Source organism: Dipodomys ordii, unplaced genomic scaffold (assembly GCF_000151885.1).
Source record: "Dipodomys ordii isolate 6190 unplaced genomic scaffold, Dord_2.0 Scaffold57, whole genome shotgun sequence".
NCBI classification, from domain to species: domain Eukaryota; kingdom Metazoa; phylum Chordata; class Mammalia; order Rodentia; family Heteromyidae; genus Dipodomys; species Dipodomys ordii.
In genome coordinates this window covers 13,392,387-13,414,806 of record NW_012267273.1, presented here as the reverse complement: position 1 = coordinate 13,414,806, position 22,420 = coordinate 13,392,387, and the positions used below count along the sequence as shown (strand labels likewise).

Below are 22,420 nucleotides of genomic sequence, written 5' to 3'. Positions count from 1 at the left end.
TCTCTCTCTCTCTCTCTCTCTCTCTCTCTCTCTCTCTCTCACACACACACACACACACACACACACACACAGAGCGAAAGCTAGTGGCTGAATTTTCTAGGCTTGAAAGAAAGGGGCATTTTGAAAAGTTAGGGCCTGGAAGGAAGCATGCTCTGACTCCTGAATAAAATTTTAGAAATTAGATTTTGCTCTGAAGTAGCACAATCATATCAAGACTGATTTTTCCAAGAGCCAAGGCTGGTAGGAAATTATCCAGAATTTCTTATGCAAAACTTTGCTTCCCCTTTTTGCCAGGACTTGCTGCTGGCCACATTTCCATGTTGGTCTTTGGGGATGAAACACGCAACTACTTTTTGGTAATTGGCCAAGCTGTAGATGATGTCCGCCTTGCACAGGGCATGGCCCAGATGAATGATGTCATTCTGTCACCAAACTGCTGGCAACTCTGTGACCGGAGCATGATTGAAATTGAGAGAATTCCAGATCAGAGAGCTGTTAAGGTAGGTGTGTTGCAGAAAATCCTGCAGTCATATGGGTCATGGTAATTCTATGGGGCTCTTGGATTGGTGATGAGGTAGGAGCAGTCATAGTTTAGCCCAGGGGGCTTTTCCAGTACAACTACTCTGGGAGGAACTGAGTCTGGGGAGCTCAAGGAAGAAATGATCAGGCTTCTCTGAGATAACTAAGAATGTACAATTTTGGTATCTGGGGGATAGTGGCCTTGCTTAAGGAATAGGAAGGATCTGCTGGTTGTTCTCTAAGAGCAGAAGGGGGTATTTTTTAATAAGTTTTTTATTGTGAAAATACTGCACAGAGGGGTTATAGTTACATGAGCAAGGTAATGAGTACATTTCTTATCAAGCATTGTTGCCTCCTCCTTTGTTTTCCCCCTATCATTCCTTCCTCCCACTTCTACCATTGTCGCTCATTTTCACTACCTATCACCCTCCTAACCCAGGGAGAGGTTATTGTGTCAAATGTCTCTCCATTTGATTTTGGCATATTATTGGACTAACTTTCTTCCTGGTTTGGGGAAAGAATATCACAGATCAAGACTTCTTTAGATAAACTTAATGATAATAAAATAAGAAGTTAATTTTTAAAGGATGAGATTGGGCCCATTCTCAGGGTATTATTTTATAAAGTTAATGATCTTATTACTGGTATGGTTCCTAGTATCTTCTTGTATATCAGTCTCCTCTGCCTTTTAACACTTATAAGAAAGAAATGGTATATACTTTAACCAGTTTTTATTTAAATTAAAATGTTAGGAATGAAAAAAACAGTAGAAAATAGTATATATATATATATATATATATATATATATGTTGTATACCTGCTGATCGTTGAGCTCTTAAAGAATGAGAATAATTAGAAAACCTTTTAAATTCTGTCTCTGTCTGTCTGTCTGTCTGTCTGTCTGTCTGTCTCTCTCTCTCTCTCAAGAAGTAACAGGGCTTGAACTCAGGGCATTGAACTTGGGGCCTTCTGCTCAACTTTTTTGCTTACAGCTGGCATTCTACCATTTGAATTGTACTTCCAGTCCACCAATTTGCTGGTTAATTCAAAATAAAGTCTCACAGACTCTTCTATACTAGCTGACTGACTTTGAACTTTAATTTTACAAATCTCAGCTTTGTGCATAGCTTACAGGCATGAACCAGTTAATTATTGTTTTGTGATGGTTCTGAAGCTTGAACTCAGAGATGAGGCTTTTTGATTTTCTTTGACATTATCTACTCATAACAGGCATTCTGCCATTTGAGACACAACTCCAGTTCCAGCTCTTTGAAAGCTAATTGAAGAGTATGGGATTTGTCTGTCAGGACTGACTTCAAATCTAAATCCTCAGATCTCAGCCTCCTGAGTAGTAAAGATTAAATGTGTGAGCTACTGCTAGATGGTTCTTTCTTTCTGTGCTAAGGATTTAACCTGGAGTCCCTACACATACATATTAAGCACATGCTGTATATGGGCTATACCCTTAACCCCCTGAATTTTCAACTCAAAAATTCAACCTTATGAATTGAAGACTGGACATGATGTGGTAAATTACACCTGCAATCCCAGTAAGCAAAGGCTGAAGAAGAACAAGTCTGAGACCAGCCAGGACTGCAAAGCAAGTCTGAGGCCAGCCTGAACTACATAGGAAAATTCTATCTCCAAAAAACAAACACAAAAAATTGAAGATCTTTAGAGTTTATATATGCCAATGTCCATTTGCCATGTCTGAGGCATTCAGAAACATACTCTTGGACTTTCTGCTAAGAATTAACACTCAAAGGACCAGATGACCCTGTTCTCAGAATAACTGAAAATTTCTCACTTTATTTTGTTTAGGTTAACTTCTTAAAACCACCTCCAACGTTTAACTTTGATGAGTTCTTTGCCACATGTATGAGCTTCATGGATTATTACCCAACTCATCAACACAAAAGTAAGTTCCCTCCATAGACAGTGGTCAATAGCTTCAACAGCTCCATCAAGTGACTGCTCTCCTAGACACAGCTCTAGTCCTTACCAGAACAAAAAGGGAACCTATTTCCCATTCTCCACATCAGTAATTCTAAGCATCCTCCTTTCCTTCCCCCACATCCTCTGTCTTCTGGGTAGGCAGAGTGCTCTCCATTGTCTTCCAAACTGCTAAGTCTTCCCCATAGTGAGAGAAAAGAAAAAACTTTTGATGTTTTGTTTTGTTTTTTTGTTTTGTCAGTCATGGGGCCTGAACTCTGGGCCTGGGCACTGTCCCTCAGCTCTTCAGCTCAAGGCTAGTACTCTACCACTTGAGCCACAGTGCCACTTCCAACCTTTTCTGCTTATGTGGTGCTGAGGAATTGAAAAACCTTTTGAGCACTCAGAATATACTACATCTGAATTTGAACTGCTTGGGGACTGGAGATGTGGCTTATGGGTCAAAGTGTAACACTCCGAGGTCAAGTCTTGGTCAACCCCCCCCCATAAAAGTATTTTAAATTATTCTTGTATCTCCTGGCTTACTTAATTCACCCAATAAACATCAATTTTATTTGTCTTTGAGTAGGTTTACACCTACCTACTCTTTAATCTTTCATATTTAATTATAGTTCCCTCTGTGTTGCCCACGCTGCCTCAAACTCCTGGGTACAACTGATCCTTCTATGTCAACTTCCTGTGCTGAGCTAGTCTTTAGCTCTCAATCTAGCTCCTTCCCTCTTGCTTCCTGTCTGAAACTGTTTATGTAGGCCTGGAGATATGACTCAAGTGGTAGAGTCCTTACCTAGCAAGTGCAGATCCCTGAGTTCAAATCTCAATTCCAGAAAGAGAAAATGAGAGACAGTAAAAGAGAAAGAGAGAGGGGTAAAAAGAGAGACATTACGTTCTTCATTATCCTTGGGTTCAGAAGTAATCTTCTCTAATATTGCCACTTCCATCCTCCACTTCTTTAGTTAATTCCTAGGTATTTTATTTTTTGTGGAGCTATTAGCAAGGAGTTGCTTTCCCTGCTCTTCTCATTATTGGCATACAGAAAAGCCATTGCTGTTTAAGGGTTCATTTTATACCCTGCTACTTTGCCAAAGTTTTGGATCAGCTCAAGTAACTTGGGAGTGGAGTCTATGGGGTTCTTTAAAGACAACATCATGTCATCTTCCCCTATTTGGATCCCCTTTATGTTTGCATCTTGTCTTATTGCTCTAGCTAGGCATTCTAATAGTAAATTGACAAGGAGTGGAGAGAGTGGACATCCTTGTCTTGTTCCTGAATTTAGAGGAAAAGGCGGCTTTAGCTTTTTGCCATTAAGTATAATTCCAGCTGTAAGTTAGTCATATACAGCCTTTATTATATTAAGGAATGTTCCATGGATTCCTAGTTTCTCCAAAGCTTGCATCATAAACAGATGTTGGATGTTTTCAAATGCTTTACCTGCATCTATTGAGAGAATCATGTGGTTCTTATCCTTGCTTTTGTTGATGTGATGAATTACATTAATTGATTAGTGTATATTGAACCAGCTTTGCATCCCTGAAATGCATCCTGTCTTATCATAGTGTATGATTTTTTGATGAATTGTTGAAATGTAGAGGCCAGAATTTTGTTGAGAAGTTTTAAATTGATGTTCATCAAAGAAATGGGTCTATGGTTTTCTTTCTTTGATGAGCCCCTGTCTGATTTTGAGATGAGGGTTATGTGGCTTCATAGAAAGAGTTTGGTAGTGAAATTTTGCTTTCAATTTCATTGAAGAGTTGAAGAAGTTTGGTTTGAGTTCTGCTTTGAAAGCCTTGTAGAATTCAGCTGTGAATCCATCTGTTCCTGGGCTTTTCTTGGTTAGGAGGTCTCTTACTGCTGCTTGATATGGATCTGGTTAGTTGGTTTAAATCTTCTTGGTTTAGTTTGGGCATATTAATACTTGCTAAAAATTCTTCCATTTCTTCCAGATTCTCAAATTTGTTAGCATAAAGGTTTGTGAAGTATCCCTTTATAATGTTCTGAGTCTTGGTTGTTTCTGAGGTGATGTTTCTATTCTCATTTATGATGAGAATGTTTATTTGGGTGTGTTCTCTTCTTTTTCTGGTAAGATTTGCTAAGGGTCTGTCAATTTTGTTAAGTTTTTCTAAGAACCGAGTCTTTGTTTTGTTGATTCTTTCTATGGTTTTTTGGACTCTAATTCATTTAATTCTTTTAATTTTAATTATTTGTTTAAATGTACTGGATTGGGGTTTGGCTTGTTGCTCTTTTTTAAGGCACTTCAGATGCACCATTACCTTGTTGATTTAAGATTTCTCCACTTTGTTGATGTAGGAACTCAGAGCTATAAATATTCCTCTGAGTACTGCCATTGCTATGTCCAAGAGGAGCTGGTAATTTGTATGTTCATTTTTGTTACATATCATGAACATTTGAATTTCCTTTCTAATCCCTTCCATGACCCATTGGTGGTTCAACAGTGTGTTGTTCACTCTCCACATATTACAGAATTTTCTTTGGTGGCTTTTGTTGATGAGCTCAAATTTTATTTCCTTGTGCTCTGAGAGAATGCAGGAAATAAATTCAATGTTTCTGAACTTGGGCAAATTTGCTTTGTGACCTAAAATGTGGTCTCTTTTGGAGACTGTTCAATGTGCTGCTGATAAGAACATGTATTCTGGACCCACTGATTGCGAAGAACAGAGAAACCTCCAAACCGGGAGCCTAAACAAAGATACCACTCCCACCCCTCACTCCAAGCAGAGGGGCTCCATCCTGCCATACCCACTCGGCCCCATGGTGGGAACCCCAGAACTACACAGGTCACCCACAGAATGCCACAGCAGAAGACATGCAAGGTACTGATACTGATCTGGAAAGCACAGAGACAAACCCCAGTACTCAGAACCTGCATGGAGACCCCTCCCCCACCCCTAGGCCAGAGGCTGGAGGCCCATCCAACAGAGCCAACCTGAACAGGATCAATAGCGGGAGAGACAGAGGATAAACACAGAGCCACCACTGCCCGGCCCAGCTCACAACCATCTCAACTGAACTCTGATTGCAGCAGCAACCAGCGACCTACATCACACAGAAACAACTAGCTCCAGGGTGAGTACCCTACAGAGGACATTGTATCCCTCAAGGGCAACCAGAGCTGGTGAGAACCCTCAGACCATGACCCAGACCCCTACCTCAACACCTGGACTACAGGACACACTCAAACTGGGAACTGTTCGAGAGCTTCACCAGCCCGTGGAGCACATCCAGCCAGCCAGGCTAGAAAAACAGAGCCCTTGGAAGGGAGCTTAAGCGCCTAAGCCAGGAACAGCACCCCTGGGTCACAACAGACAACAGTGGAAGAAATTTGAACTGTGTACTCCAGACTGCATAACCCAGGTGGGATACACAGCAACACAGGTGCAACTGGAGTGCCCCAGGTGGGAGGGCCAAGACCAGGCCTGGGGATCCAGTGCCTGAGCAACACAACCAACTCCTCCCAATTGAAGTCAGAAGCTGGGCATAAACCTCAGCAGAAGGGGGAAAACACCCCCTGGAATCACATCTGTGACAGCAAAAGACCTGGGTGACCAGGGCAAGAGAACCAGAAGCCGAAAACCCACCAGAACCCAACCCATACATCCCAGGCCGGGAATTGGACAACTCAGGCAGCCAGCACCTGATAATAGTCAGGAGCTCAGGCTGGTAAGGTGGCTCAGTGGTAGAGTGCTTGCCTTGTGTGCATGAGGCCCTGGATCTGATTCCTCAGCACCACATAAGCAGAAAGGGCCAGAAGTGGTGCTGTGGCTCAAATGGTAGGGTGCCAGCCTTGAGCCAAAGAGCTGAGGGACAGCACCCAGGCCCAGAGTTCAGGCCCACAACTGGCAAAACAAACAAACAAACAAAAAAGTCAGGAGCCCATAGCAGACTTCAGCAACTGGAAGAGTACATCCAACACATTCAAGCTCACCAAGAGCACCTGTCGGAGTAAACAGGAGCAGTCTAGGCCACTCAGTCCTTCTAAAGGTGGGAACTGCCAGTGATCTATAGCAGAGAGCTGAGAGCCCTACGTGGGTCAAACCAGCAGTTGGAGGTAGGCCCCCAACAGATCCGAGACCAGGTACAGACAAAAGCTACATCCAAGAGATGCTGGAGGCAATGACTCAAGAATTAAAGCAAGAAATAGACCAGAAATTTAAAGAACAAAGGACAAAATATCGAAAGAGATGCAGGTCTCAAACAGGAGGTGCACGCAGAAATAAAGGCAGTACACACCTCTCTAAGAGATGAGTTTAGTACAAAAATAGAGGCAGTATACACCTCACTAAGAGGTGAGGCTAGTACTTTGAGAACCAACATTGAATCCATAAATGATTCCATTTCCTACATGCAAACCACAATGGAAGCCACAGTTAGCAGAGTGAACAAAATGGAATGTAGAGTGTCAGATACAGAAGACATAATACACCAACTGGACCAAAAAATCACAGATATAGAAATATCACTTAAATTATGCCAAAGGGAAATCCAAGAGCAAGGACAGTGCAAAGAAATTTAACCTTCGTATAACTGGAGTGGACGAAGGTGAGGAATATCAAAGCAAAGGAATGCAACACCTATTCAACAAGATTATCAGTGAAAATTTCCCCCATCTTAAAAAGATCATCTTACCTGCATAACAGAAGCATATACAACACCTAACAAGCAGGATCCCAGGAGAAACAATTGTAGACACATTATAGTAAAAATGATAAATCTGTATAATAAGAAAACAATCTTGCATGCAACAAAAATGAAGAAGGAGCTATACTACAATGGGAAAAAAATTCGAATCACTGCAGATCTCTCTACACAGATACTGAATGCAAGAAAGGCCTGGGAAAGCACCGTCCAAGCCCTGAGAACCATTTACTGCCAACCCAGACTGATATACCCGGCAAAGCTAGCATTCACATTCAATGGAGAAATGAAAAATTTTAATAGTAGAGAAAAACTGAACTCATAAACAATAAGCCAGCATTACAAAGAATACTAAAAGGGGGAACACAACCTGAAGAAAACAACCAGGAATGGGGACCTGCACCAGAGAGGTATTAATAGAAATCTAACTTAGTAAGCACAGGAGGAAAGGAAAGAAGAAAAACTTAGGAAAACAGGGAATGACAGAGACCACAATGCATCTCTCCATACTATCCCTAAATATTAATGGTCTTAATTCACCAATCAAAAGAAAAAGAACTGCAGATTGGATCAGAAAACATGACCCATCCATCTGTTGCCTTCAGGAGACCCACCTCTCAGCCAAACATACAAACTCAGAGTGAAGGGTTGGAAAAGGATCTACCAATCAAATGCCCCCAGTAAGAAAGCAGGAGTAGCTATTCTGATATCTGACAAAATAAACTTTTCATTAAAATCAATACAAAAAGACAAGGAAGGACACTACATATTAATACAGGGAACAATCCAAGAGGAAGATATTACCATCATCAACTTATATTCCCCAAATATTGGAGCACCCAAATATGTTAAGCAAATACTCTCAAACTTACGGAATAAAATAGATCCCAATATGATAATACTAGGAGACTTTAACACACTCACCACAGAACAGGTCTACCATACAGAGGATTGGCAAAGAAGCTACCGAATTAAGTGAGGCCATACTCAAGCGAAACCAATTGACATCTACCAAGTATTTCACCCTAAAACAATACAGTACACATTCTTCTCAGCAGCTCATGGAACTTTCTCCAAAATAGACCATATCATAGTTCATGCAAAGAGCTTAAGCAAATACAAGGGGATTGACATAATCCCCTGTATCCTATCTGACCACAGTGGAATCAAGCTAGTTCTCAATAACAAAGCATACCTCAGAAATTACTCAAATACATGGAAATTGAACAGCACACTTCTAAGCAACACCTGTGTAACATAAGAAATTAGAGAAGAAATGAAAAAGTTCCTACAATTCAATGAAAATGACGACACATCACAAAGAAACTTGTGGGACACAGTGAAAGCAGTCCTGAGGGGCAAATTTATTGCCCTCAGTGCCCACATCAAGAAGATAGAGACAGACCAAGTAAATAATCTCATGTTGCAATTAAAACAGCTAGAAAAACATGAATAAATGGAACCTAAAGTGACTAGATGGAGCCAGATAATCAAATGAAGAGCAGAAATTAATGAGATAGAGAATAGGAAAATCATAGATAAAATTAATAAAAGAAAAATCTGGTTCTTTGAAAAAATAAATAAAATTGATAGACCTTTGACAAGATTAATTAAAAAAAAGAAGAGAGGAAAGCCAAATTAACAAGATCAGGGATGCCACGGGAAGAATCACAACAACTACCCAAGATATCCAAACCTTACAAAGGACTATTTTCAAAAATTATACTCTCTAAAGAAAGAAAATCTGGCAGAAATAGATGCACTTTTAGAGAAATACAAGTTGCCCCAACTAAGCAAAGAAGTAAATCGATTAAATAAGCCAATATCTTACAATGAGATACAGGAAGCAATCAGAAGTCTTCCAACAGGGAAAAGCCCAGGACCAGATGGATTCACAACAGAATTCTATAAGACCTTTAAAGAAGAACTAATACCCATACTCCTCAAGCTCTTCAGAGAAGCAGAGAAGGAAGGAGCTATCCCAAACTCATTCAACGATGTCAATACCTCACTCATCCCAAACCAGGCAAAGACCCAACCAAAAAAGAGAATTACAGACCAATTTCCTTGATGAACACAGATGCAAAGAGCCTTAACAAAATTCTAGCTAACAGAATCCAGAAACACATTTAAAAAAATCATACACTATGACCAGGTAGGCTTCATCCCAGAGATGCAGGGATGGTTTAACATATGTAAGTCAATAAATGTAATCCAACACATCAACAGAGCCAAGGTCAAGAATCACATGTTTATCTCCATTGATGCAGAAAAGGCTTTTGATAAAATACAACATTCATTGATGTTTAAAGCTCTGGAGAAAATAGGAATAGAAGGAACATTCCTTAAAATAATAAAAGCCATATATGACAGACCAATAGCCAATATTATACTTAATGGGGAAAAAACGTCAACTAATTCTCCTAAAATCAGGAACAAGGCAAGGATGTCCACTGTCTCCACTACTCTTCAATATAGTCCTGGAACCCTTAGCCAGGGCAATAAGGCAAGAAAAAGACATTAAAGGGATCTGAATAGGGAAAGAAGAAGTTAAACTATTTTTGCAGGTGACATGATACTATACCTTCATGATCCCCAAAACTCCATCCCCAAACTCTTAGAAATTATAAGTCACTTCAGAAAAGTTGCAAGATACAAACTCAACCCACAAAAAAATCAGTCCCCTTCCTGTACACTGACAATGTACAAGCAGAAAGGGAAATAAAGGAAGCAACACCATTCAGAATAACCCTCCCAAAAATAAAATATTTAGGAATTAACCTAACCAATTTCATGCAATTCCATTTGTCCAACCTTTCTTTGATTTGTTGTGTTTCCGGGTCTCTATTCAGAAAATTTCAGCCTGTGCCAAGGAGACATAGGGTTTCTCCTATTCCATCCTGTAATGTTTTCAGAGTGTCTGCTTTGACTCTGAGGTCTTTAATCCATTTGGAGTTGATTCTGGTGCAGGGTGATATTTCTACAAGTAGTTAACCAATTTTGCCAGCACCATTTACTGAAGAGGCTGTCTTTCTTCCATTCTATTTTTTTAGCTCCCTTATCAAAGATTAGATGGCTATAGGTCTGTAGGTTCATTTCTGGGTTTTCAATTCTATTCCATTGGTCCTGAGGTCTGTTCTTGTGCCAGTACCAACCTGTTTTGATTACTATGGCTTTACAGTAGAGTTTGAAATTTGGTATTGATATTCCTCCAGCAGTGTTCTTTCTGTTGAGGAGCGTTTTTGCTATTCGGGGTCTTTTATTGTTCCATATGAATTTTTGGATTGCCTCTTCTATTTCCTTGAAGAATGAGGTTGGAGTTTTGATAGGTATTGCATTGAATTTGTAGATACCCTTGGGAAGTATTGCCATTTTCATGATGTTGATCTTTCCAATCCAGAAGCATGGGAGTTTTTGCCACTTTCTAAGTTCTGTTTTGATTTCCTTTTTCAAGTTTTTAAAGTTTTCATCATAGAGGTCCTTCACTTCTTTGGTTAAGTTAATTCCTAGGTATTTTATTTTTTGTGGGGCTATTATGAATGGAGTTGCTTTCCTAATTTCAGCCACACTTTTCTCATTGTTGGCATACAGAAAAGCCATTGATTTTTGAGGGTTAATTTTATAGCCTGCTACTTTGCCAAAGTTTTTAATCAACTTGAGTAATTTGGGAGTGGAGTCTATGGGATTCTTTAAATACAAGATCATGTGATCTGCAAAGATCTCCCTGACATTTTTAAGGATCCTTTCTTTGGCCTCTATTGATCCTGTGCAGATTACAGTGTGACAATGGGATGTGCTATTCTGGTCTGATCTATTTGAGGTTTTAAAGGCTTCTTGTATCTGAAAGGTCCTAATTTTTTGTATGTTTGGGAAATTCTCTACTAGGATTCTGTTAAATAAGTCTCCTAGACCTTTAGCTTCTGTTTCTATACCCATTAGCTTCTGTCTCCTCTACACCCATTAGCCTTAAATTAGGCCTTCTTGTAGTGTTTGCTAACTGTAGAATCGATCTAGCATATTTCTTGGACTTGTCTTGAATACTTATCTGTCCTTTCTCTATAATGTCTAGGCTAGCTTCAATCCCAGAAATTCAATCTTCTGCATGGTCTAAGACTTTCTACTGTCAAGACTTTCTACTTTTTTATTTGTTTTCCTTCTACTTGGTCAGATTTGATGGCTTCAATTTCTTTGTTGGAGCTTTGTTTAACTCTTGGATGGACTTCATTAGGTTTTCAGTGCTCAATCTCAAATCCCGTAGTTGAGTGGTTATGTTTTCATTGGATTCCCTTTCCTTCTGCTGGAATTCATTCAGGTTTCAGTTTGTGGCCTCTATGAATTCTTCCAGCTTTCTGTTTGTGGATTCCATGATTCCCTCTATTAATATTCAGTTATTCTATCGTGCTCATGCAATTCCTCTATTAATCATTGGTTAGTTCCATCATACTCACACATTGCCCTATCATGCTCACACAGTGCCCTTTGCAGGCTTTCAATCTTTTCATTCAGTTTGTTTACCAGTAGTGTTTATAGAGCATTTTGAAAACTCTCCTCTGGATTATTCATTAATTGCTCTGTTGTCTGTTTATCTTGAGTGGGAGATGAGATTGCTTGATTTGCCATTTTTCTTGTGTTTCTATGGCTTGTTCTGCCCATTTGAGTATGAAAGCAAAAACGATTTCATGCTAGAACACTATTTTAAAGCAAGCATCAACCCAGAGCCCTGTAGTTGCACAGATTTTTTTGACACAGTCAAAATAGTAAAGATACAATGTAGTTCAACAACAAACAACTAGGGATCGATGGACTAAGAAAATCAAAGGAGTTGGGGAACCCAAAATGAATAGGTATAGGGAGATTTGTGAGATGAAAATAAGATTAGAGGAATGTAGGGAGGGAACGGAAGAGAGGGAAGACAACTAAGACCTAAATTTAGAGAGAGGAAAATGAGAGAAAGAAAGGAAACAAAACAAAAAGAAAAAGGGGGAAAGAAAATAAATAAATAATTTAAAAATGAAAAACTTAAAAGATTATATAAGTATAAAGAACTAATACTACAATTAAAGGAACTAAGGTTGAGAAATTGCAATTTAAGTAATTGATGTCTGAATTAAGTACACACACAATGAAGGATAAGACCTAATAATCAAAGATGGGTATGTATCCAGGTTGTCTTTGAACCTTAATCCACAGACTTCAGACCTCAACCTCCCAAATAACTAGGAGTACAGGCATGATCCACTGGCCAGGAACTAATACTTTTTTTAATCCAGAAAGGCTGATATTACCTGACTCAGACCCCTACCCATTGGTTCATCTTTCTGATTAACCACAATCCAGAGTCTCTTAGATGTTATATCACAGTTGAAATGGCCCACCTACCCTGAATAACAAAAGTTTTTCTAACCCTGGAGATTTACAGATTTAAAGGTTAACTCCATAGAACCTGGAATAAAGACCTGCTAAATTCTTTGGCATATAATAGGCACTTAACTCTTTTTTTTGGGGGGGGGTCCAGTCGTGGGGCCTGAACTCTGGGCCTGGGTGCTGTCCCTCAGCTCTTCAGCTCAGGGCTAGCGCTCTACCACTTGAGCCACAGCGCCACTTCCAGCTTTTTTCATTTTGCTTTATGTGGTGCTGAGGAATCAAACCCAGGGCCTCAGGCATGCAAGGCAAGCACTCTACCACTGAGCCATCTTCCCAGCCCCAGGCACTTAACTCTTTATAAACTTTGCTACCATAAAGGTCCAGGCTTTTGTACTCCTCCCTCTTCCTAAATGCCTGGCTCCTCTCTACTATCTGTTCAATATCATCTCTTCTAAATCTCCAGTTCACAAGGGACTCCAGCCAGAAAAGGCTCTTCCTCCTCCTTTAACATACTATGTTAGGTTTAAACGAATGTCATGCCAGTCACCTGTGATTCATATCTGTAATCTTAGCTTCTCATGAAGCTGAAACATGAACATGGAAGCTCAAAGTCAGCCTGGGCAGGAAAAGTCCATGAGATTCTTATCTCCATTAACCACAAAAATGCCAAAAGTGGAAGTGTGGCCCAAGTTTTTGTGAGGTTTTTTGAGAATAATAATTTTTTTTAAAAAACAAACAACTTTGTGACAGTATCCAGGCCCTGTTTTCTAGCCTCAAGACTGGCACACACACACACACACACACACACACACACACACACACACACACACACACATAAATTCACATACAAACAACTAATGCCTTTATGGTGTAGACATGCTCTCCTCAAGTTGTGTCACAAAATGTAATAACAACTCAAGATGAGTTAAAATTCTATGTCTCCTGGAGAGTTTTTTTTGATTAAAACAGCTCTTGCTTGCTTGGTGTATCTCTGGTCTAAAAACCTGTTAGCTTAGTTAGCCCTACTTCTTTGTTTTTCTATTTACTTTTTCTACACATACATTTGACTGTTCAATGAGACAGTAATGGCCTCAAGGATAAAAGCAAGTTTCCTAATTACTTTTTATTCTCATACAGTATCTAGCACATCATTTTGAATACATTTAAGTGAGCAAGAAACAATCTCAAAATGCCTTTTAATTTAGGTACTTTTAGGGTCTGTTTTTATTTTATGTGTTGTCTCACATTATCTTATTCTCCTCTGCTAAAAACTTCTCATCATTTCTATCACCTTATTTTTAATTTATTCAAGATCATTCCTACTATTTATTACCAGTCTATTATAAAGCACAGAACTATCACTAAAGGATGGCAACTACAGAGAATACCAAGCCCTACTTCTTTTTCCCAGGGAAAGAAATCAGAAACAACAAATATAGGGTCCTGGGGACTTGTCCAGAGTCATTCTGTGAATTGCTATTGTCAAAAGACAATAAAAGATCCTTATTGGCTTCATTTTGTGATTCTAGAAGAGCAAATTCTGTTAAAAAAAAAAGAGTAAATGTTGCAAGGAACAGAACAGATGAGGTTGATATTATATACAGAAAAAGGCTGAAGGAAGCAGAAAAAAAAAGAGCAAAAGCAATTGGAGCTGTGGCTCAAATGATATAGTGCCATTCTTGATCAAAAAAGCCAAGAGGGGCTGGGAAGGTGGCTCAGTGGTAAAGCGCTTGCCTTGCATATGCCTGAGGCCCTGGGTTCGATTCCCCAGCACCACATAAGCAAAAAGAAAAAAGCCAAGTGGCGCTGTGGCTCAAGTGGTAGAGCACTAGCCTTGAGCTGAAGAGCTGAGGGACAGCACTCAGGCCCAGAGTTCAGGCCCCACGACTGGACCCAAAAAAAAAAAAAAGCCAAGAGCACAAGGTCCTGAGTTCAAGCCCCAGTACCAGCACACACACACACACACACACACACACACACACTTCTTATAAATCGCAAAAACAGATTGGTTATTTTACAGTTATCTTTCTTGGAAGTTAGGGGCTGAGAAACAGAACAACAATAGATTGTTTCTGGTGAATATCCTTTCAGATTATCTTTCTAGGTGTAAGGATTAGGTGGAGGGAATTTCATTATTATGGCAATTAAAACTGGCCTATTGAGGAGATTTGACTTTGACTCTATCTTGATTTTTCCAGAAAGTCAAATAAACACAGCTGAACCTGGTGACATAGAACTGTAATTCCAGCACTAAGGGAAACAAAGGAGAAGGCAACAATGCTTGATACGAAATGTACTCATTACCTTGCCCATGTAATTGTAACCCCTCTGTACGGTATTTTCACAATTAAAAAAAAAAAGAAGCTGAGGCAGGAAGATCTGTACAGACCAATATGACTGCAGAGAAATTTCCAGACTGAGGTTATATAGCTAGACCTAGTATCAAGAACCAAACCAAACCAAACCAAAGAGTCAGACAAACAAAGAATTTAGAGCTTGGTAATTTGACTCCATTTGTACTTGTATTTTGACTGGTCTGTTGGAACCTAGTGCCAAAGGTCAGTTCAATTTTTATGCAACAGTGCACAGCCAGAAGCCAGTTTCTTGAATCTGACTCATACTGCTCTTAGAATCTATCATGCCCTTCCTTCTAACCCCATCTTTCTCTATTGTTAACCCCTCTTTTGTCCATTCTCATCCATTTGGCAGTAGTTTTATTTATTCTTTTTAATGTTTTGTGGTACTGAGAATTGAACCCATGGCCTGGCACATGCCAGGCAAGCCCTAAATTACTTGAGCCACTCCCCAAGCCCTTGTCAGTAGTTATAGATCAAGTCCACAGATACAAATCCCAAAGCACTGATTACAGCTAGATCAGGGGTTTAAGCTGAATGTAACTTAATTTTGGGAAAGCTACAATCTGTTCTGAACTCCTCTTTAGGTTTTCTGGGCTCTTTTGACCACTAGATGTCTCAGTGATTCCTGGCTAAACTGTGAGGACCACTGCCCCAGGGCATAGAAAGGAAGAGGTGCTGGTCTCTAGCATGGCTGAGCCAAGACTCCTTCCCTGAGCCTGCCCCTCTTATTCTATCTTCTTAGACATCCTGAGGCTTGCCTGCATGCTGGAGTCTGATCCTAAACTGGAGTTAGCCCTGCAGAAATATGTGATGGAAAACATTTTGAAGCAGGTATTTTCATAATTAAATTTATTGGATATGGGATTTTCAGGAATCTTTGAACAGCTAACAAGGTTTAAAGTAACAGCAACTAGTAAAATGTTCCTAAATAAAAAGATATTCTATATGTGGAGCTGACATCAAACTTTATTGTTTAGATCAGGATAATATCGAGTATTATAGGGTGGGGACAAGGGTAATGAAGTTCAGTGACATAGTAGTCACCTTGCATATGTAAGATGTAAGGAAGGAAGGGCGGGGGAAGGAGATAAGGAAGGAAGGAAGAAAGCAAGCAAGCAAACAAGCAGGGGCATTATTCATTATTACATTGTTAAAACAGGTAAATTTGACACTGTTACCTTATATAACTGGAATAATTGTAGTAATTTCTAGCACATAATAATACATAAAAATTCCTATATGCCTATATTTCTATGTGCCATGGAGCAGAATGATATCAAGTGGATGGCCATTGGTACACTGTTTCTTTAAGTCCCTTCCATTAGATCTTAAGTTCTGCGATTTCACAATACAGGTAATTAAAATACCTTCTCCCCCTCAAAGCTTTCCATTTTTATTCTCTCCAATCTAGATCCTCAAATATATTAAGCTATGTGAATTGCAACTATTATTAGCAGTCATTACATGCGTGTTTTTGACAGTTCTTGGCAAACATTTAGCCCAACTTTATATACGAGAAAGACACTAGAATTTTCCTAGGGTTATAAAATAAGCAGTATATCTTTTATTTTTTTTATTGTGAAAATACTGTACAGAGGGGTTACAATTACATTGGCAAGATAAAGCAGTATATCTTAATCTGAATGAATCTTATAGTTTGGCATAAGCTATATACCCTCCTACCATATGCTTAATAATTTGAGTGTGTTCTCTTTTCCCTGTGCCTCTTATGTGTAGGAGTAGAGAGACATAACTAAAATATATCATCCCAAAGAGGCAGGAGCATGTGGTAGAGGAATGTCGGAATAAAGAGATCTAGAGACCTGCATTTAAATTGCCTACTTTCTCCCCTACATGTCCTTGGGGAAATTGTGTTACTTCTTCAAAATCATAATAATAATAACTATTTCATTTGTGTGAAGTTAGACTGGGAAAGAATATAAAAACATCCCAGAAGGCACCAGGCCCTGAAACTTTAAGGTTAAATTACATAATGCTATTCTTTCCTTAAGCTACAAAGAATAAGAGATTTCAAAGTAGTTCTTCCTTTTAGTAAGGACTCCTATTTTTAAAAATTTTTATTTTTGGTGCAGATACTGGGGCTAGAACTCAGGGCTTAGATGTTGTCTCTTTGCTTTTTTGCTCAAGGCTGGCACTCTACCACTTGAGCCACAGCTCCACTTCAACTGGAAATAGGAGTATTGGGGACTTTTCTTGTCTATCTGGCTTTGAACCATGATTCTCAGATCTCAGATACTCAGATTCTCCTGAATAGCTGGAATTACGGGTGTGACCACCAGTGCCCAGGCACTTGTATTGTTTTATGGAAGCTAATAGTTGGGATAATGGAATTAGTTGGGATAATTTTTTGGTTGCCAGACAAAAATTAGCAAGTGCATAAATTCTTACTCATGAAAAAGAGATGTTTTTTGTATTTGCTCAAACTGCAAATAGTTACCAAGGAATGAACCTAGAGCCTTATACAAGCAAACTATCACTGAGCTATATTTCCAGTCCTTTTGTTTGTCTAAGTGGTACTAGGAATTAATGGGAGTAATTTGGATAGCACATTCCATTTCCATCAGCTAAATTTTAGGCAAGTGGGCTCTGCTGTGTTGTACCTTACACATTCTGATCACTTCAGCTTTTCCAGAGCCTCAAAAGGCTAGTTTCTTCCCAACAATGATTCTGGGCAAGCAGGTAGATTAATGATGGAGGGAAGAATTCACTGCCAAAGACATATGTCTTAGAAAGCTGCCCTCTGCCTTTGCAGATTGATGACAAACAGCTAGGGGGTTATTTATCTGAGCTTCGACCAGTGACGATAGTGTTTGTGAACCTGATGTTTAAAGAACAAGACAAAGCAGAAGTCATAGGGCCAGCCATCCAGGATGCCTGTGTGCACATCACTTCTGTCCTGAAGGTCTTCCGAGGCCAGATCAACAAAGTCTTCATGTTTGACAAGGTAAATATGGACTCAGAGATAGAAATCTGTCAATTCCTTTGATAATAGCATTACTGGTAAAGCACTGATGAGAAGGAGAGAAGTGACCATTTGAAATTTAACCTAGAAATCTCAAGAAGCTCTTTTTTTCTTGTATAGTAACGGTTTACATGGTGCACGTGGCAAGTACCACCTATCAAGCATTGTCCTCAACATTTTACATATATTAATTCATCTCATCCTCATGACTCAGGGAAGTGCTCTAGCTATTATCTCCATGTTATTGAAGTGGATGTAGAGACAGGAGATGGAGTTTTATTCATAATCATCCATCAGTAGGTGGCTGGGATTTAAAGCCAGGTTGTTGCCTTTCTGGTCTGGGCTCACCTTGGCATGCCATTGGACACACCAAGCAGTGCAAATATGCATGCTGGTACTCTGAGGATATGCCCTTCAGTGTTTACATAGACCAAGAATTAGGGCTTTGCCCTTCATGTCAAGGTAGAGCTCAGTGCTTTTAGGATCTAACACTTGATCAAATTATTAATAATAATAATAATAAATCAGCAAGTTAATTGAAAGCAAAACTAGAATATAAACTCTCAGTAGAGAGGGGCCCAGGAGCCAGGAGTCCCTGATCAAATTATTTTTGAAGAGGATAAAAAATTTTAGTAATTTTAGTATTCTTTTGCATTTCACCTGGAATGACAGGTAGACACTCAAAATTTTTAGCCTGTCATGCTTTTCTTAACAACAACAGCATTGACAGGTCATTTTTTAAGGAGCTGATGCTAAGAATGCCAAGCTTTACCATTTAATCTTTGCTTGGAACAGCTAGCTTTGTGCCAAGAAAACTCCTAGTGGAACCCTCTTTCCTATGAATAATAACTAGTTGAAATACATTTTATAGTTTGCAAAGTCATTTTTAAAATGGATGACACTCATTCTTTTTATTCAAAAATGAAATTTTTAGAAGGTAAATGGAAGCTCCATATTTCTATCCATTGATAACCTGAAGTTTAAAAAGTGAAAATTAACTTCTCCAACTTTCCTGAGAAATGACCTGAGAAACAGAATTTATATTTTTCTTTCATTCTCTCCTTTTTTCCTTCATCCTTCTCCATCTTCCTTTCTCCTTTCCTCTTTTTTCCCTCCTTCCCTTTCTTCCTCCCTCTCTTCCTGTTTCCCTCTCTTCCTTCCTTCCCTTTCTTCTCCTCCTCTCTTCTTTCTCTCCTTTTTTCCTTACATCCTCCCTTCCAATCTTTTTCAGGTGCTAGGTATTCTACCTAGGATTTCATGCATACTGAACATGTACTGTACCACTCATCTCCATCTGAAAGACAGAAATTCTGGAATTTTTTGTTATTATTTTGATTTTTCTGTGGGGGTAGTACTAGGGCTTGATCTCTGGGTCTTGAGCTGCTACTGGGCAGTTTGATCACAGAATTGTTAATTCCAGAGCTGGGAATGTTTCCACTACTTTGTGCTGCTTTAGACTTCTTACCTTGGAGCATAAGACTTTGGTCTCTTTGGTCCTGCCCTTTAAGAAAGCTCAAGCTCAAGCCCTAATATTAATGATGCACTATAAGTTATATAAACTTTATTGAAATAAATTGCTGGGCACCTGTGGCTCATGCCTGTAATCCTACCTACTCAGAAGGCTGAGCTCTAGGGATCATGGTTCAAAGCCAGCTTGGGCAGGGAAGTCTATGAGACTCTTATTGCCAATTAAGCACCTAATAATGAGAAGCAGAGCTATAGCTCAAGTGGTAAGTGCTAGTCTTGAACACAAAAGCTCAGGGACAGTTATCCAGGCCTTGAGTTCAAGCCCCATGACCAACACACACACACACACACACACACACACACACACACACACACACACACACACACTTACTGAAAATAAAATAGATGAGAAAGAAGTCATGATGACATCTGATTCAAAAAGTGACAATTGATGTGGCCCAGTGTCTCCAGCTCATCCAGTTGGAGGCTCAGGTCCCCTAGCTGTATTTGCCCACTCTCTCTTACAGGGCTGCTCCTTTCTCTGCGTCTTTGGTTTCCCTGGGGAAAAGGCACCTGATGAGGTCACTCATGCTTTGGAGAGTGCTGTGGATATATTTGACTTCTGCTCTCAGGTCCACAAGATCCAGTGAGTGTTGGCTGTGATCCCACACAATGGTTTCTGGCCCTTTTATAGAAATAGCAGATGGAGCGCAGGGAACAGAAAAGAAGGAAAAGAATTAAGGACTTGGTTCTGTGCCTCAAACTTGTCCCTCCTCCACATCATGTCCCTCCTTCCATTTCATGTGCCATTACCTTAAACTGGTTTCAAAGAGTAGAAGAATTACTTATTGAAAATCTTTTCCCTCACCTCCCTAACCTTTTCCTCATTCCCCCACTCTGATCATGTTCTCTGTGTTTTAAATACTTATTTTCTTCCTTTGTTTCCCCACAACTCTCTCCCTGGTGTCAGTACCGTCTCCATCGGCGTGGCCAGCGGGATTGTCTTCTGTGGGATCGTTGGACACACTGTGAGACATGAGTACACAGGTGCGCAGAGCCAGCTTAGCTCCTCTTTTCTAGCATCAAAATCAGTGCTTACCACTGAGCTTTGGGATATAGGGGTAATTCAGAAATGACTGAGATACAGGCCCAGTCCACATAGCTTTGCCTATGGAGAGCTTGGTGCTTGCAAAATGTACATTTTTGAAGATGTTCCTGGAATCTTCCACCAAAGGGCTTGGGCTTCATAGTTCCCAACAGGCCAGATGGATTGGATAATCCGATTGGCCAGGGGTGGTGAAGAAAAGAGATTTATTCAGTATAGCCACATCTGGAAGAAATAGGGGAAGTTGCTTTCCAAGCTCTATCTTCGAAGTACTGCTAATGGATTCAGATTACATAAGGGAAGGAGTAGGGCAAGGATAAAAAGTTTATGTACTATAACACTATCAGCTAGTGATCTGCTTGATCATTATCCCAGCCTTAGTTTTGCAAAGACCTGGTGGTACCAGGGAAAAATGATTATTGCTTAGGGATGGGATTGGGAAGCAATTTTGGTTCTTGTCATGAGATGACCTGCAAGGCTCACCATTCTTGGAGTTAGAGATAAGGGAAGAAGAAATTAATCAAAGAGAAAGAACAAGTGAGAGAGACAAAATGGAGTTTGTTAGGACAGTGGTTGATGCTTTAGACTTTTTGTTATAATGACAAAATAACTGACAGAAATCCATTTTAGAAAGAGGAAAGATTTACTTTGGCTCATGGTTGCAGAGGTTTCAGTCCATGGTCACTTGGCTCTGTTGTTTCTGGGCCTCGCATGGTGAGGCACAGCATTGTGGTGAGGAGTATGTGGTGGGGAAAAATGGCTCAACTAAGGACAGGAGGCAGAGAGCAAAAGAGGTGAACCATGGGATGAAATGCACCCCCAGTGATCTTCATCCTCCAAACAAGTCCCCACATTCCACAGTTCCACCACTAACCAGTAATACCATCATATTATGAATATAAGGGATAAATAATTGGTTAATATTTAATAATTTTATGTTAATAATTGATTGATTAATAATTGATTAATCACTTCCAAAAGTCAGCTGTTTATTAACCAAGTCCCTAAAACATGAATCAGTGGGGGACATTTCATATTCAAACAACAATTCAGTTCTCTTAGATTCCCAGGTTTAAAGGTACCCCTATTACGGAGGTGCTCGATTCTCATGGAATTCAAAGGTTGTTGCAATAATTTCCTGTTAACATTAAATATTTACTTCTGCTCATTCCTAAAATAGGTTAGGAATGCTTCTTTAAAACTATGAGTATTGATATTTCTGAAAAATAATTCTACTCTCAAAGGAATAGCAACAAGTAGGTATAATCTTCTGCTTCATCCTGTTAGGGTTCAAGATGTTCAACAATAATATATTTCTAAAATATTGACTACATTTGACACACTGGAATAATTACTTTAGTGATGTTTGGGATGTTTCAGATGTTCCTTAGTCCTTTGGATGCAACATTGAATATTAGGATGCTGTGACATGGTGCCACAAATGAACCACAAAGAGTAGGAAGATAACAAGGAATGATTTTATAGCAAAGCTAAGTTATATCTTGGGCAGTTTCGATAAAGGTCAACTGTCAAAAAGTTGTTGGGTCTGGGGTTTTATTATCCAATCAGATGGGATTATTTTGTGATAAGAAATTGAGCCCTTCACTTTGGGATCAATTGGCAATTGTTCGGTGACTGCCCAGGTATGGAAGTTATATATGTCTGGGCTTTTGAGAAGGTAAAGGTGGGTCCCTGTGCTTTTTATCCTCTTTGCCCTTCCCAGTTTAGCCTGGCCAGTGGAAAGTCATGAAGCATCATTTTGCTCTCAAGATACAGGCATAAATTTGATATGAAGAGTATGTTTTGAAGGAGAATATATAGCCATTGGTCCAAGGTGTGGGCCATCAGAGAAGGGGAATAGAATCTTATTGCCTCAGGCATTTTAAATTCCTATTCCTATCTACCTATGTGCCTACTCTTAACAATTGTGTCTGAAATCATGCAATGTCTGAGATTTTCTTCCAAGCAATTTGGGTTGGAGAATAGATGGGAGGGAGGATGGAGGTGGGATATGCCATAGGT

The 22,420-nt window shown here is 39.6% G+C and overlaps 1 protein-coding gene across 2 annotated transcripts in view; it reads left to right on the top strand.

Annotated features, from left to right (window-relative positions):
* The window catches only part of Adcy10 (adenylate cyclase 10 (soluble)), a 73,437-nt gene that overhangs the window by 4,996 nt on the left and 46,021 nt on the right, over positions 1 to 22,420 (top strand). For both annotated transcript variants that reach the window (XM_013021767.1, XM_013021768.1), the window contains exons 5-10: positions 295 to 500; positions 2,341 to 2,437; positions 15,586 to 15,674; positions 17,617 to 17,808; positions 19,821 to 19,939; positions 20,264 to 20,340. In XM_013021767.1, coding sequence (XP_012877221.1) covers positions 295 to 500; positions 2,341 to 2,437; positions 15,586 to 15,674; positions 17,617 to 17,808; positions 19,821 to 19,939; positions 20,264 to 20,340 — 780 coding nt within the window. The remainder of the gene's footprint in view (positions 1 to 294; positions 501 to 2,340; positions 2,438 to 15,585; positions 15,675 to 17,616; positions 17,809 to 19,820; positions 19,940 to 20,263; positions 20,341 to 22,420) is intronic.